This window comes from Pleurodeles waltl, chromosome 3_1 (genome assembly GCF_031143425.1).
Source record: "Pleurodeles waltl isolate 20211129_DDA chromosome 3_1, aPleWal1.hap1.20221129, whole genome shotgun sequence".
Lineage (NCBI taxonomy): Eukaryota > Metazoa > Chordata > Amphibia > Caudata > Salamandridae > Pleurodeles > Pleurodeles waltl.
The window spans coordinates 1,479,284,272-1,479,299,578 of NC_090440.1; the positions used below are offsets into that span (position 1 = coordinate 1,479,284,272).

Sequence of the window (15,307 nt, forward strand, 5' to 3'; positions counted from 1 at the left end):
AAATCTGTTTTGAACGGTTAACAGGATAGTCTCTGTAAAAGTGTACAAACTATTTTTAATGACGTTTGAACCTTTGTTGGGAGCTCCATAGTTAGGCAATCATTGTGGAAACTGGGCGGTGCCTTGAACAGATTTGCACCTTTGATACCATGAGTAAACGGAGTACTCTACCAGCACATGTAACAGCCTGGTGTGTCCTGGAGCAGCCTATTGAAAATGGTTAAATAATGTGCAACTGCATGACCCATACATTGCAACAAGGGTACTTGCCATATTTACCAGAAGGTACCATTAGTTGGGGTATAAGTGCTCCATCAAGGACAGTGTAGCCTTCATCATTTATTGGAATGCCACACTGGATGGTTATTACCTTGCTTTGAAAAGGGGCACTGCCAGACATTGGGAAGTCATTCTACTGGGGAGGTAGAGCATGACCTTCCCACTGCAAGCTGGCACTACCGGACATATTTTATTGCTGTTTTATTATGCTTCTAAATTGTATGTACTGTATATGTGTTATATTTGTGTAGCACACGTCTGTTCAAAAGGTAGCAGAGTGCTGCACAGGGTCAAAGACAAGCATGCCAACACCAATCCATTGGAGTGGTAGCTTGTGTCTGGGGGCAAATGTATACTGTTACTGCATTATGATTAAATGTTCTTTAAAGAGGTGCATATTTTGTGTATTACAGTAGTTTCTTCCATTTCCCTTTATTGTTAAAGGGTGTAGTGCTCTCACGCTGGATCAGGTGTGGGTGAGGGTAAGGCTGATTAGGTTTAGTGGCAGGTACAACGCAAAAAAGTTTGACAACACGAGAGTGTAGTGCTCTCACTCTGGATCGGGTGTGGTTGAGGATAAGGCCGATTAGGTTTAGTGGCAGGTACAACACAGAAAAGTTTGACAACACAATATAGTGAAGTACATGTGGGCCAGCCAGTCCCTTGCTGCAGTCATATTGACTTACATCGTTCAGTCCTTCACTATCCGTACAGTGTCAAGGAGGCGGGGTAAACCCAGGCATAGTCGCTAGACTCTGATGGAGCTGCCATGCCAGTCTCGGTGCTACTCTCATGCTGTTTTATGTCATTAACTGCTATGACACTCAGGCAGTTGAAAGTGGGGGGATTTGGCATCCCACCAGTTTCAAAAGCCATAGCTTTGCTGCCATTGTTTACAGCCATATATTAGTAAAATAAGTACTCTTTGGCTTGTTTCATGTTAATGCAATTGGAGTTCACCTTTAAATCCTCAGCTTCAAACAGCAGCTGTTTTGAAACACACAAAAGCTTATTAGAAACAAAGGTAATAGTGAACTTGACAGTATGTAAGGGCATCCATTTAAAGTTGAAATATATGAGTTAAATATATGAAACACTGTAAAGCTGCTGATAATGAAGAGAATTGAATCTGACTACATTATGTTGTGATATGTTATTTGGATGTGTAGAGTGTGGCTAATCACCCATGAGGGTATCCAGCCACTGAGCAGGTGCGAGGGGTTGAGCCAGAGAATGATGGCTTTGCAGGTCCCATGTGGCCGGATAAGAAGGGCCAGGACTTCAAATTCTTCTGGCATATGAGAAGTGGTGAGGGGGCTCTTATGTACTGAGGGAGGTCAATGCAGTATTTGGCTGTGATGTAAAAGAATAAACATCCTCCGGTTCTGCTTCTGTTGATGCAGAACATGTGTGCCAGTGAAAGAGATGCTGATCATAGCTTTCTTGGTGGTTGGTGAAGGTGGAGCCTGGTGCCAAGAACCCTCAATAAGCAACTTCTCCGCCCTCAAAACAGCCATGCGCAAACAGCACCAACTCATCCAGACCACCAAATGGTCCTTCTACAAAGAACGCATAGACAACAACACAAACAACAGCAAGGAACTCTTTGCCATCGTCAAAGAACTCACCAAACCCAAATCCAGCACCATCGACCCTCCACACTCCCAAGACCTCTGCAACTCCCTCTCCAACTACTTTTACCGCAAAATCGCAGACATACACTAAAGCTTCACATTATCAGCACCCACCATCACCACCACCGACACAACCAACACCACAACACCCTGCCTCACCAACCGACTAAACAACTTGACCCCCACCAACGACAAAGAAATCATCAAAACCATGAACTCCATCCACTCAGGCTCTCCAACAGACCCCTGCCCCCACCACATTTTCAACAAGGCCAGCCAAGTCATCGCCCCCCAGCTCTGTGCCGTCATCAACAGTTCCTTCAACACCGCAACCTTCCCAGATATTTGGGAGCACGCCGAAGTCAACGCTCTTCTTCAAAAACCCAAAGCAGACCCGGAAGACCTCACAAACTACCGAATCTTTTCTCTTCTCTCCTTCACTGCAAAGGTCGCTGAGAAGATACTAAACACACAACTGTCTCGCTTCCTAGAAGAAAACAACATATTCAACACCTCCCATTCTGGATTCCGCAAGAACCACAGCACTGAGACCGCCCTCATCGTCTGCACAGACGACATCAGGACCAGGTTAGACAAGGGCGAGACCGTCACCCTCATCCTCCTAGACCTTTCTGCAGCTTTTGACACTGCATGCCACCAAACCCTCTGCGCATGCCTTTTCGATGCCGGAATTCACCACAAGGCCCTGGACTGGCTCACCTCCTTCCTCTCCGAAAGAACCCAAAGAGTTTGCCTCCCTCCTTTCCGGTCTACAGCCACCAAGATCATCTTTGGGGTCCCCCAAGGATCCTCCCTCAGCCCCACCCTCTTCAATATCTACATGGCTCCTCTCTCCAACATCCTCCGCTCCCACGCATCACATCATTTCATACGCTGACGACACCCAGCTCATCATCTCCCTCACCAGGAACCCAGACACCGCCAAGATTAACCTGCACGCCGGACTCCTCGACATCGCAAAATGGATGACAGCAAGCCACCTCAAATTGAACTTGAACAAAACAGAGATCATCATCTTTGGCCCCAACAAGACAGCATGGAACGGCTCCTGGTGGCCCACCACCCTCGGACCACCCCCAACACCTACCACCCACGCACGCAACCTTGGCATCGTACTGGACTCATCTCTCTCCATGACCCAGCAAATCAACGCCATATCATCCTCCTGCTTCAACACCCTTTGCATGCTATGCAAGACTTTCAAATGGATTCCTTTAGGAACAAGAAGAACAGTCACCCACGCCCTCATTAGCAGCAGACTGGACTACGGCAACGCCCTCTACGCAGGGACCACAGCCAAGCTTTAAAGAAAACTCCAGCCAATCCAGAACTCAGCCGCACGTCTCATCCTCAACCTCCCTCACTACGAACACATATCCACCCATCTCAGATCCCTACACTGGTTCCTCATCAACAAAAGGATCATTTTCAAAGTCCTCGTCCACGCTCACAAAGCCCCCTACGATACTGGACCGGCCTACCTCAACGAACGAGTAAACTTCCACATACCAACTCGACAGCTCCGCTCCGCCGCTCTCACCCTCACTACAGTCCCCTGCATCCAATGCACCACCTCCAGCGGCAGATCCTTCTCCCACCTCGCCGGCAAGACCTGGAACTTCCTCCCCACCAACCTACGCAAGACCCAGGACCTCCTAACCTTCAGAAAGCACCTTAAAACATGGCTTTTCAAGCAGTAACCGCCCCACCCCCCCAGCACCTTGAGACCCTTCTGGGTGAGTGGTGCGCTTCAGAAATTATTTGATTGATTGATTGATTGGAGGCAGTGGTAAAAGTAAGAGGGTCTGGTACTGTGCAGAACATTCAAGGCTTGAGTGAGGAGCTTGAATTGGCATCATTTCTGGACTGGGACCCTGTGGAGTTTTTTTTAATGTGGGGTGCTGTGAGTGCGTCATGGCAGGTCCAGGATGAGTCTGGCACTGGTGTTCTGGATGGTCTGAAGTCTGTGAAGGAGGTGAGCTTCGATTTCGTCCTAGAGTGTGTTTCCATAGTCTAGTCTGCTTGTGATTAGTGCTTGTGTGATTGCGCCTCTGGAGTTCTGTGGAAGTAATTTGGAGATTCTACGTAGCATGTGTAGAATGAGGGAAGAGAAGGAGAAGACAGCTGTGACTTGTATGGACATGTAGAGGTTGTCGTCTAAGATGAGCCTGAGGTTCTCGGCTGGTCTGTGTATGATGGTGTGGGGCCTAGTTTGGTGGGTCACCAGGATGCATCCCAGGGTGAAGATTTTTTTCCAAATATTAACACTTTAGTTTTGTTGGTGTTGAGCTTCAGGCGATTGTTTTTCAACGAGGACACTACGTTGATCATGAAATTGGTGAAGTTGTTCCTGGTGGTGTTTTTGACATCTGGGATGGATAGGACGCGGCGGGTGTCATAGGCGTAGGAGACAGTGTTGATACCAGGGGATCTTAAAGAGTGTGGGGCTGAGGGAGGATACTTGTGGGACTCTGCAGATGAGGTCTTTGAATTCTGACATGCACGGAGGGAGTGTCACTCTTTGAGTTCTTCCTGTGAGAAATGAAGAGATCCACTTGAGTGCTGGTCTTTTTATTCCTATTTGGTGAAGTTTCTTGATGAGTATGGGAGATGTTGTTAAAGGCTACAGCGAGGTCTAGGGCGGTAAGGGTGGCTGTTTCTCCTTGGTCGAAGATGGATCAGATGCCGTTGGTGCCTGAGTGCTGTTGAGGCGTCAGTTGAGTTTGAGGTTGTCAGAGAGTTGTCTGTTGATTACTTTCTCTGTGACTTTGGGAATCCAAGAAGTGAGATGGGCAAGTTACCCTGGGTGTTTGGGCTGGTGGATGATTTTTTCAGTAGTACGTTGACGTGTGCATGCTTCCAGCTTTCTGGGAAGGTGGCGTTTGCAAAGGAGGTGTTGATGACATGTATTGAAGCATGAAGATAGAAGTAGGAATGGTCGTTTGAATGCACTTATTATAAGGATCAGTCCAGAATTAAAATCATTACCTTCTCTGCCTTCTAACTCCTGGGGTCCTTGCAAGAAGAATAAATTATGATAGATAGTGATGGGCATGCCACCCAAAGATTGCATCCTTTGCTGTCCAATGTATGCTCTGATACAAAATGCCTTTATATGAAGCCTGTGGTGAAATGGTCTAAACAGGACTGATGTTCCTTATCTGATGTGCAACAGAAATATTTCAAAAAGGTATTCGGTTGTACTACATGATATATACAAGCATCACAGTTGACCCACTGAATCACTTTAAATGCCAGTTTAAGGGAGCCCACCTGGCCAAACCACCTTTAAAAGGGTACCAATTCATTAATAGAATAGGAAAAGGCTGATGACCCAATGGATCATCGTACTCCAATCTGACCAAATAAACCCTTACAGATGACCAGTTTTGTTAGGAAGGGCCCACTAAAATTTGTTGAAATTTTTTAAACTTTATGAATGTCCTGGAAAATAAGTAATGATTTTCCTTATGGTGAGAACTGAGCTATTGTTCTACTCTTTGTAATCTATCATATGTAAGATCTGTGAGATCTTCAGGGAGCGTATTGATGTCTAAAGCAAACATCTGTAAGGCCAGGGTATCCCGTGGGTAAGTTTTTTTTACGTGATACTCCATGCAGTAAATTCTTTAGCACCTATGTGGCATCTCTGCTGTGTAATACCTGTGTGTATAAAGCCTGTAGTCTTTTAGAGATTCCTCTTCAGTATAATGCTGGAGTCCATGGATCTGTGTATCCTGTGGGATACATGTGCTGTGTGAGGTCTAAGCCTTTAGATTGCATATCTTCATGTTACATGAAGCATTTGATTCTTTGCTGGGTAAGGAGTCGAAAGTAGCAGTCACCCCCTCCCTACACCCACCTTAAAAGTCAATCTCTCAGTGGTACTATTTTACCATTTACTAACAGAACCTCCTCCATCTTATTTAGAAGTTGCACATCTGCTTAAGTATAGCTACCAGATCTAGGAGTCTGTTATGTCACAAGCAAACACGCAGGAAGAGCTATTGTTAATCAAGGTTTCTCATCTCCTCTCTGATGCTCACTAAATGAAGGGGAGTGAAAAGTGTTTGTGGAGGGAAGATGCACTGTGTTTGTGCAGATACACTGTGGTTGAGAAACAGCTCCTAATTTTTTAAGCCTTTCCCTGTTTTTGAGTCAAACACCCATGTGAGTCCCTCAGTAAAAGGTTACTGGGGGAGGGTAGACCCGAGGATATGGTTCATTGGAGCTATTACTGAACTGCTGAACCCTGCTCTGAAAGCCAGGTTTAGCAGTTCAGTAATGGCATTTAATTCTCCATTACTGACCACGTTGGGTTCAGGGCTCTCATAATGAGGCACAAAATGTTTCACTGTAAACCACCCATGAGCTGAATGTCCTTGTAAACCAGCTATGAGCCGGATATCTTGTATGAAAGACTCCTTTGTGTCAAGATACTTAGCACTTGTGGTTCATTCACTCTAACTGGGGCATGGCTATTAATATAGCAGCAGGTACAGTTCTATGAGGGCTCAGAGATGAAGGACCTATTGAACCCCAATTAAGGTTTTGACAACTGAACAAATAATATACATTCCTTGTTTCCATTAGGTTCTGTGACACCTTCACTGTCGAAGAGTATTAGATTCATTTATTCCAATTACCTAAAGCAATTTGTGGGCCGTGTAAGATTGTCAATATTGTCGTAAAAATACTTTGTAAATATAATGTAAGTACGAATTATCAACAGTACCTCAATAATTTGGATTTTCTAATTGGGAAACATTACTAAATGATTCTATGTCCTCCTTAAATAATCGATATGCCATTTCCTTTCAAGGTGAAATCGACCTACAACTGTTATCACACATACAAGCTATGTATCCAGGAGTTACAATTAGCAACGATGTGGTTGAACCAAGTTCTGAGCAAATCCTAAAATACAAAGGTACTGTCTTCATAATATATGCTGAAATTCAGTTGCTAAGTGAAATTGATATGATTTACATCATGGATGTAACAAAACTTTGTTTCTGGCAAACAATTTTCCTTTTTTAAGTTTAAAAAAAGTTTTTTGATTAGACAAATATGAAGAGCAAATCACATAAATGTGGAATATTACATAAAATTGGTCTTAGTGCATACCTATATAAAAGCAATAAAAAGTGCAAAACAAAGAGGGGGGAGAAAACAATTTTCTAATGAATAACTTAATTGAAGTCCTTTCAAATGGAGACCACACTGGTGATGCTAAATTGCATGAGGAAGAAGACATTTGACATGGAGGCTTGACCTGGTAAGTCAGATGAAAGTTTATCAAATGTTTACCGAAACATCATAAGAAAGGCAAGAGGGCGTAATGCAGTTTTGCAGTTTTTTGGTCTGATATTAGCCAAGATCCTTTGATTTTACAAAAATTATGTGCATAATATATTTACCTTTAAGGTCTTTCAGCTAGCCCTTTTTATCCGTTGGTCTGTTAATGTGTCATTCACATTTTCTTCTGCACGCTACAGCATACAGTAGAGGGTACTTCACTGTGAGTGTTGGAATTTTACCCTTTAACAGGGAACAACTCCACTTGCAAAGTAGTTCTAACAGCTGCCTGGTACTGCTATGCTTTTAGACATTTTTTTTTTAGATTGATGGTAGCCCAATAGCTTTACCAACAATAATGTTTTGCGAAAATCAGAACAAAACAAAACAAGCATTGACTAAGTCAAAATGGTGATAGCCAATGCCATACCTATCGGCTTTGTCAGTTCTTGTTTTTGATTATGGTAAACAGTTGAGGGTCAAGACATTTAATTTTAAAGGTATGGTGCTGGGTTTTACTTAACTCATAGTGAAATGCAACTAAAAAAACAAACGTTATATCAAACGGAAGTCAAGCAAGCTCATAGGCGAGAGGAAGATTTGAGGGTGGTCACAGAAATTGGCTTGTGCATTGGCAGGAACAATGATATTCCAACAGTCAGTAGAATGCTTAGAGAAGCAAGTGAGGAGAACTGTGTATCAATACAGCTTGTTTGAGCAAATTAATTTAAAAAAGGATTTTTTTGTAATGTCTAAGCCGCTGCACAGGGAATATTCTTGAAATAAATCCTAAAAGTGAGAGGGAGGGAGTTATTGGGTTTCCCAGGGAGCCAATGCTGATAGGAAAAAATGCTTGCCTGTGGGAGCCTCACAATACCCAAGTTCAACATGGATAGACTTGAACAAAGTGCCAACAGACTGGACTGAGAAATCAATAAGGTAGATGGACAGTGAATAGCATCTTTGAAAGTCATGGCTCTATAGTCCACAACATTTTGTGTACATTGCTGAGAACTGGATGAAAATGTCAGCCATTACTCGAGAGTGAAAGCAGTTGTTCATCTGAATTCTTCATGTTTCAGCTGAAACCTTCTAGTTTAGGATGTCCTGTGCCATAACTTACTGCATCCTATATCTTACCATTTTTCTATAACATCTGCATGCATCACTGTTAAAGGTTAATGAACAGAGCTGCTTTCAATTCCAGTTGCATGTGGATAAGATTAATGTGCAGAAGTATCTACAAAAATAATCAATATATCAGGCTATCAAACAAAAACTGAGTCTATAGCTAGATCATCAGATAAATGTAGGTGCTCAATACTCCAAATGGAACTCTCATTGCTCTGAACAGTACTACTTATAGTACAAAATAACTATCTTCTGAAATCATTGGGTGTCTGATCATGGTACATCTAAATCAGCCTACTCCAATGAGTAGCTCTTGATCTATGTTCAGCTAAGAAGCTCTCCTATGTGCAGTCAGGCCTATTAAATTAGAAGCTTTTCACTGGCTTTAACTTATATATGCATACCAACATTGAAAATCATGTATTAAAGATTAAACCGTTTGTATTCTCAACATTTGTTTTCAGAAGCTGATGTTGGGAAAACGTAGTATTTATTCACAAAATATATTTACAGCTCTTATACAAGTGATAAATCCTGCAGAGTTGGGGAGACCTATTACAAAAATTATTACCTTGGTGCAAGGGACTTTGTAACTACTGCTCTTATATATTACCTCTGTAGAGGCACTGCAGATGAATAAAGCCTTTTTTTACACTTCTAGTAGCAGCCATAACAGATGCACTGAGGTGATAACAACTTACAATCTTGCCTGGGGTGCCCATTAATGTAAATGTGTCTGATATGATTACTGTACCAATACTAAGAATATTAGTAGATCAAGTCTACTGGGAGTGTAGAGGACTGTGGAAGCAGATGAGACTGCTCGTGCCACAATACATCTCTACTCCTCTTGGCCCACCAAGCTCACATGCCCACAATGTGTCAGTTTGCTGCTCTCCTTTGACTGCGCAGCCCTCTCCTTGTTTAAAATGTTCCTCTGTTCTTTCCACATTATCTCTGCCCCATTGTCAGCCCCTCCTCTCTACAAGTTAGAGCCACTGACAGTGAAGACTGTAAGCCTTTCCTTAGGACTTGCACATGCCACCCGAGTAGTCGAGTATCGTGAGGCATCTCTTTTTTTGTTTGGGATTAGGGGGCCAGGATTGCTGGAAGCCAGAGCCAAATGGCAGTCTAGTGCTTGGCAGAATGCGGGCTGTGTGCATTGTAGCTGAACAGTGGCAAGTTATTGCTGATGTGTGCCTGGAGCGTGGGCATGGGTGCAGTGGAAGAGGCACCCAGTTCAGCTTGCAGTATTTGCAGAACTTGAAAAGTGCTATGAAATCTCTTCAGTAATTCATGTTATTCTTGGATTCAGACTGCTGACAAAGTATTGGCATTAACCAGAAATATCATAGGCTTTTAGGAAGCACTGGTATATATGAAGAAAAAAGACTATAGAGAAACTGAGAGATCTTAGTAATTTTATAAAGCCGATTTTGCCCCAGAAAACTCAGTGAAACTTAAGTAGGGGGTGCATGGCATTGTTTGGATTCTTGGCTGGTTTGGGTCAAATTCCCATTTTGTTTTTCAAAACATGGGGAAGAAAAAGACTCCCAAAAATTTGTAGGAGAAAAGAAATCCATTCTTGTTTCTCATGAATCTCGTTTGAGTGACAATGGTGTACCCTCTGAAAACACTTTAGGATATCCTTCTTGTTGGAAAGGGCCTTTCTGCAGTGTCACCCCCAAATCTTTTTGCCTTCCTCCTTCTCTTTTTCTGACCTCATTTTTGCTGGCTTTAGGACTCTGTGCACTTTCACACTGATAATCAGTGTTAAAGCTCTCTCCTTAAAAACATGGTGACATTGGCTCATACCCAATCGGCTTATTTAATTTACTTGTAAGTCCCTAGTCAAGTGCACTACATGTGCCCAGGGCCTGTTAATTAAATGCTACTAGTGGGCTGCAGCACTGGCTGTGCCACCCACATAAGTAGCCCCCTAACCATGTCTCAGGCCTGCCACTGCAGTGCCTGTGTATGCAATTTCACTGACACTTCGACTTGGCATTTAAAAGTACTTGCCAAGCCTTAAACTCCCCTTTTTTTTACATATGTCACCCCGAAGGTAGCCACTAGGTAGCCCATAGGGCAGGGTGCTATCTAGGTAAAAGGCAGGACATGAACATGTGTGTTCTATATGTCCTGGTAGTGTAAAACTCCTAAATTTGTTTTACACTGCTGTGAGGCCTGCTCCTTTCACAGAATAGCATTAGAGCTACCCTCATATACTGTTTGAGTGTTTGTTCCTGATCTGAAAGGAGTAGCCAGGTCATATTTAGTATGGCCAGGATGGTGATACAAAATCCTATTTAATGGTAAAGTTGAATTTTTATATTACTATTTTAGAAATGCTACTTTTAGAAAGTGAGCATTTCTCTACACTTAAATCATTCTGTGCCTTCCAATCCACGTCCGGCTAAGTTTAGTTGACAGCTCCCTTGTGCATTCACTCAGACGACCCCAAGCACCGGATGCTCAGTCACACTTGCGCACATCTGCATATTGAATGGATCTTCCTGGGCTGGGAGGGTGCACTTACATGTCAAAGGACAGTAGCCTGCCTTCACACAAAGGACTGCCATAACCCCTACTGGGACCCTGTCAGACAGGACGGAACTGAAAGGGGACCTTGTGCACTTCTAAGCCACTCTTTGAAGTCTCCCCCACTTCAAAGGCACATTTGGGTGTTTAGGCAGGTTCTCTGACCCTACCAACTCAGTCATTTCTGAAGTAGACACTTCTACTTCACAGACACTTCCTGGAGAAGAAACCCTGAACCAGAACCTGCAACCTGCCAAGAAGAACTGCCTGGCTGCCCAAAGGACTCACCTGGACTGCTTTTCTGAGAAGGACTACTGCCTTGCTGTTGCCTTGTTGCCTTGCTGCTCTCTGGCTGTGCTGAGAAGTGCTCTCCAAGGGCTTGGATAGAGCTTGCCTCCTGGTTCCTGAAGTCTCAGAACCAAATAGACTTTATTCCTGCAAAAGAACTCCTTGTGCGGCAAAAATCGACGCACAGCCTGCAAGAAACGATGCACAGCCTGCATAGCGGTGAGAACATTTATGCAGCTTGACTTTGCAAGGAGAAGATTGACGCAGCACCAGCGTTGCAACGGGAGATTCGACACACGGCCCACTGGATCGATGCAAAGCCGAGCCGGAACGACTCAGTCCGACTTCCTGAGAGGAATCAACGCAGCGGCTGCCGTGCGGCAGAAATTTCCACGCATCGCCCACTTGATCGCCGCAGCCCCTGTGAGTTTGTCCTGCATGCCCAGGATTTCGACGCATCGCCCCCGGGGCGTCCAAAAACCATGCAACCCGAAGAGGATCCCATTCTACGCACCGGAAATCGGCACAAAGCATGCCCTGCGTGAAAACTCAACGATGCATCATCTGTGTACACCAGAAAAATTGACACACACCTCCCCATTTTCCACGCATCTCCTCCTCTGCGGTCCGTTGCGGAGAATTGGAACGCAAACCAAGTACTTTGTGCTTGCAAGAGACACCTGTTGCTTTTTAAAAGACTAAAGACACTTTATATCATTTTTACAGTGGTGTTTCAACATATACTTATTGAATCTTAATCGTTTTGATCTGCATCTTACCAGATAAATATTATAAATGTTTTTTAACTTTAAACACTGTGTGGTGTATTTTTGTGGTGCTCTACTGTGTTATTGCATGATTTATTGCACATCTACTTTACACATTGCCTTTTAAGTTAAGCCTGACTACTCGGTGCCAAGATAGCAGAGGGTGGGCACAGGATAATTTGGATTGTGTGTGACTTACCCTGACTAGAGTGAGGGTCCTTGCTTGGACAGTGGGTAACCTGACTGCCAACCAAAGACCCCATTTCTAACACTTCTCTATCATCATGCCATCAAGCTGTGGCTTTAACAAATATGGCAGGAGACCCTAGAGTAGTGGCAAGATCATAGGTTCTGCTGACCAACATGGGTTTTACTTTGCTAGATATCAATCCAGTACCCAGGGTCCCTCTTTGAAGAAAAGAGGAATTGAGAACTGTGAGCTTGTTAGAAGTGGCCCTCATCACAAAATGTAAATGGGACTCTGATTCTAGAACAATTCAAATTTAATGATCTTTCCAATACTCTAGATTGTACATTAAATTCTATTGGAAATTTACTAGTGGAATATGTTCATGTATCAAAGTCTATCAGCGTGTTACAAGGCATCTTGGCATTTATTTAAAAACATTTGGAGAAAACAGTTTCTAATTTGGATTATACATTGGAAAACGTATCTGCAGTTTTATATACCTTATATACCTTTCCCCATAAATTAGTGGTGCCAACCAATTTAACAAAACAGGTTCTAAGATCAGTTTAGCTTTCAAAAAATGAGATAAGAGCTGTTCAACAAGATCCCCTGAAGAGACAAAATGTGGCCTGTCAAGCTGGAAAACCCTTGGTAACTAAGACACAAATGGGGGGGAAATGGATGGATGAGGAGGTGTGCTGCATGTGTGCTCTTTATGCAAGGATGTAACTCTTAACCAGCTGAATTGTTATTATCTCCAGGGAATTTAAAAAAGGAACAAACTCTGTATAACCCACTATTGTATAGGAATTTAAAAGTTGCATGAGTGGAGGATCACTCTTAATCTAAATGTAGATGGGGGACTCCATCGGGCTAGCTAAGCAGGCTTCAAGATGAAAGTCGAGGAAACTGGGGACAAAAAGGGAGAAGGCAAAAATATATTGCATAACAGAGAGAAAAAGGAGATGAATTAGATTTGAAAAATCAGAAGTGGAACACGTGGATCTTGAAAATGAAATAATCTGGTAAATACGTAGTTTATCCAATTACTGACTAGTCTACAAAAATGTATCACTTAAGAATTGAAGCTCTTACATTAAACTGTTTTCTCTTCATTTTGGAGTCCAATCTGAATCCAATTGCACATTCATTTCAAACACGTTTTCCACCAAGTTTAATTAAAATGCCATGCTCATTATTAGAAAGCAATGCTTCCACAACTTGTTGACGCAGCATAAATATTTTTGGATCCAAAGAATATGTCTTTTTTCAGAATCTCAAGCGTACTTAAATTTAAAGACCTATTTCAAATGTAATCTATTCCATTAAAAAGATCAAAACTACTGGATTTGCTGCATATGTTCCCCTCGCTACATCGTTGACGCCAGCTGAATTAAAAAGAGTGGCATTTTAGGATAAAAGACACCTATTTAAAGTTCAAATTGAGTTTTGGTTCAAACTAGTACAGGGTATTTTTTGGGAAGTAAGGACGTTTTCAGTAAAAAAGGTTTTGATGTATTTTCTTTTTTTATGTATCAGTTTTTTTCTCGCTAACATAATAGAGTCATATTCATTGAGCTTCGATACATTGGTACCAGAATTGGAAAATGCTGATGATCGATCTCTTGCACTTAACACCTTGGCTCATTCAGTAGTGGTTGAAATCCGCACAGAGGGCAGACAGATAAATACCAAAGATATAACCCTCCCTAGTGAGAATCACAATTTATATTCCTCGTGGTCATGGTTGGCAAGTATCTTAAATAAGAGGAATCCTGAAAAAAAGAAGGCAACAGGTTTTTAGCTGGAAAATTCTTCTCTGTTCTTAAAATTTGGCAGGGCTTGATGAAGGGAAAAGTTAGGCATTTGGAGAAGCTGAGAGCCTCCTTGGTATGCCGCCAAGAGAGACAGGCAATTAAGGATTGTAGAACGGATCATTTTTATGTATTTTCCTACCCTGCGAGTCGCTCATTAAGTGGACCTGCCAAGGGAGCCACGTCTATTCTTTTATCAACTAACTTTGATTGGAATATTGATTATATTTCTCTTCCTATAAATACCATACAGTGCCTTAAAATAAAATTATGAAAAAATAAAAATGATCAGAATCTTTTTTTTTTTTTTTTACTTTTTAATATCTTTACTCCACTTGGAGAGAATTTTTATATATTTGTTCTTATAGGTGACATATTTGAGAGGGACAAATGACTAAGATATTGTTAGCTGAGACTTTATTGCGAACATAGCTAACTCAGAATTGCAGGCATTTTCAAATTATGATCTTGAGGAAAGTTAAAAGATTGCTGAATTTGTGCTTCCTAACAGTATCAGAGCTGATAAACATGAAATTGTTTTATTAAAAGAGATACATTTCATGGGTACGGTGATCCTGAATGGAAGAATTGGTCCAGATTTTTCAGCAACTATAACTAAATTTGACTTTTCTTGATCCTCTTTAAGTGAATAAATCATTTTAGGAAATGTGGATCTATGGGCAAAATACTTGCCTTCCAGTTCTCACACTGTTAAGCAACAGGAAACATCTCAAGATCATGGTGAGGTATTGTCATCATGCTCCTCCTTACAAAAGGGGGTCAAAATCCGAAGAACTACTGGCAAATAGCCCTCTTAGTTGCAAGTGGGAACATTTTTAAACACTGCCTCTTGGAGGAATGGGCATACTCAGAGAACATTATTCCTTTGGGATAATCAAGCTTGTGTTCAAATAGATCAGTCGGAGATAACATTACATAAAGAATCATTTTTTATATTCAGCATTTATTTACTTTTCAACTGCTTTTGATAGAGTAAATTGACATTCCATATGGCGGAAAACACACACACACACACACACACACACACACTCTCTCACTCTCTCACTCACTCCCTCACTCACTCAATTATGAGGTGGATCTAAAGGTCTTTCCACATTTATTACCCCACAACATATATTTATTTTAAAAGGTTGTATTTTGCCATCAATGTTGTTCTCTCTGTATCTGGCTGATTTACCTTAGTATTTTATGAGTACCAAAAAAAATTGCAACACACATTGGCATTAGACTAGTGCCACATTTTGATATACAACGATGATGTGGTGATATTTGACTTAACTCAGATAGGCCTCCAAGGAATTTGGTGAAATGAAACCATTTCAC

General features: G+C 42.1%; 1 protein-coding gene across 1 annotated transcript in view; it reads left to right on the forward strand.

The window, feature by feature from the left end:
- The window catches only part of HNMT (histamine N-methyltransferase), a 141,524-nt gene that overhangs the window by 60,533 nt on the left and 65,684 nt on the right, over positions 1–15,307 (forward strand). The window contains exon 4 of the mRNA XM_069225079.1: positions 6,757–6,864. Coding sequence (XP_069081180.1) covers positions 6,757–6,864 — 108 coding nt within the window. The remainder of the gene's footprint in view (positions 1–6,756; positions 6,865–15,307) is intronic.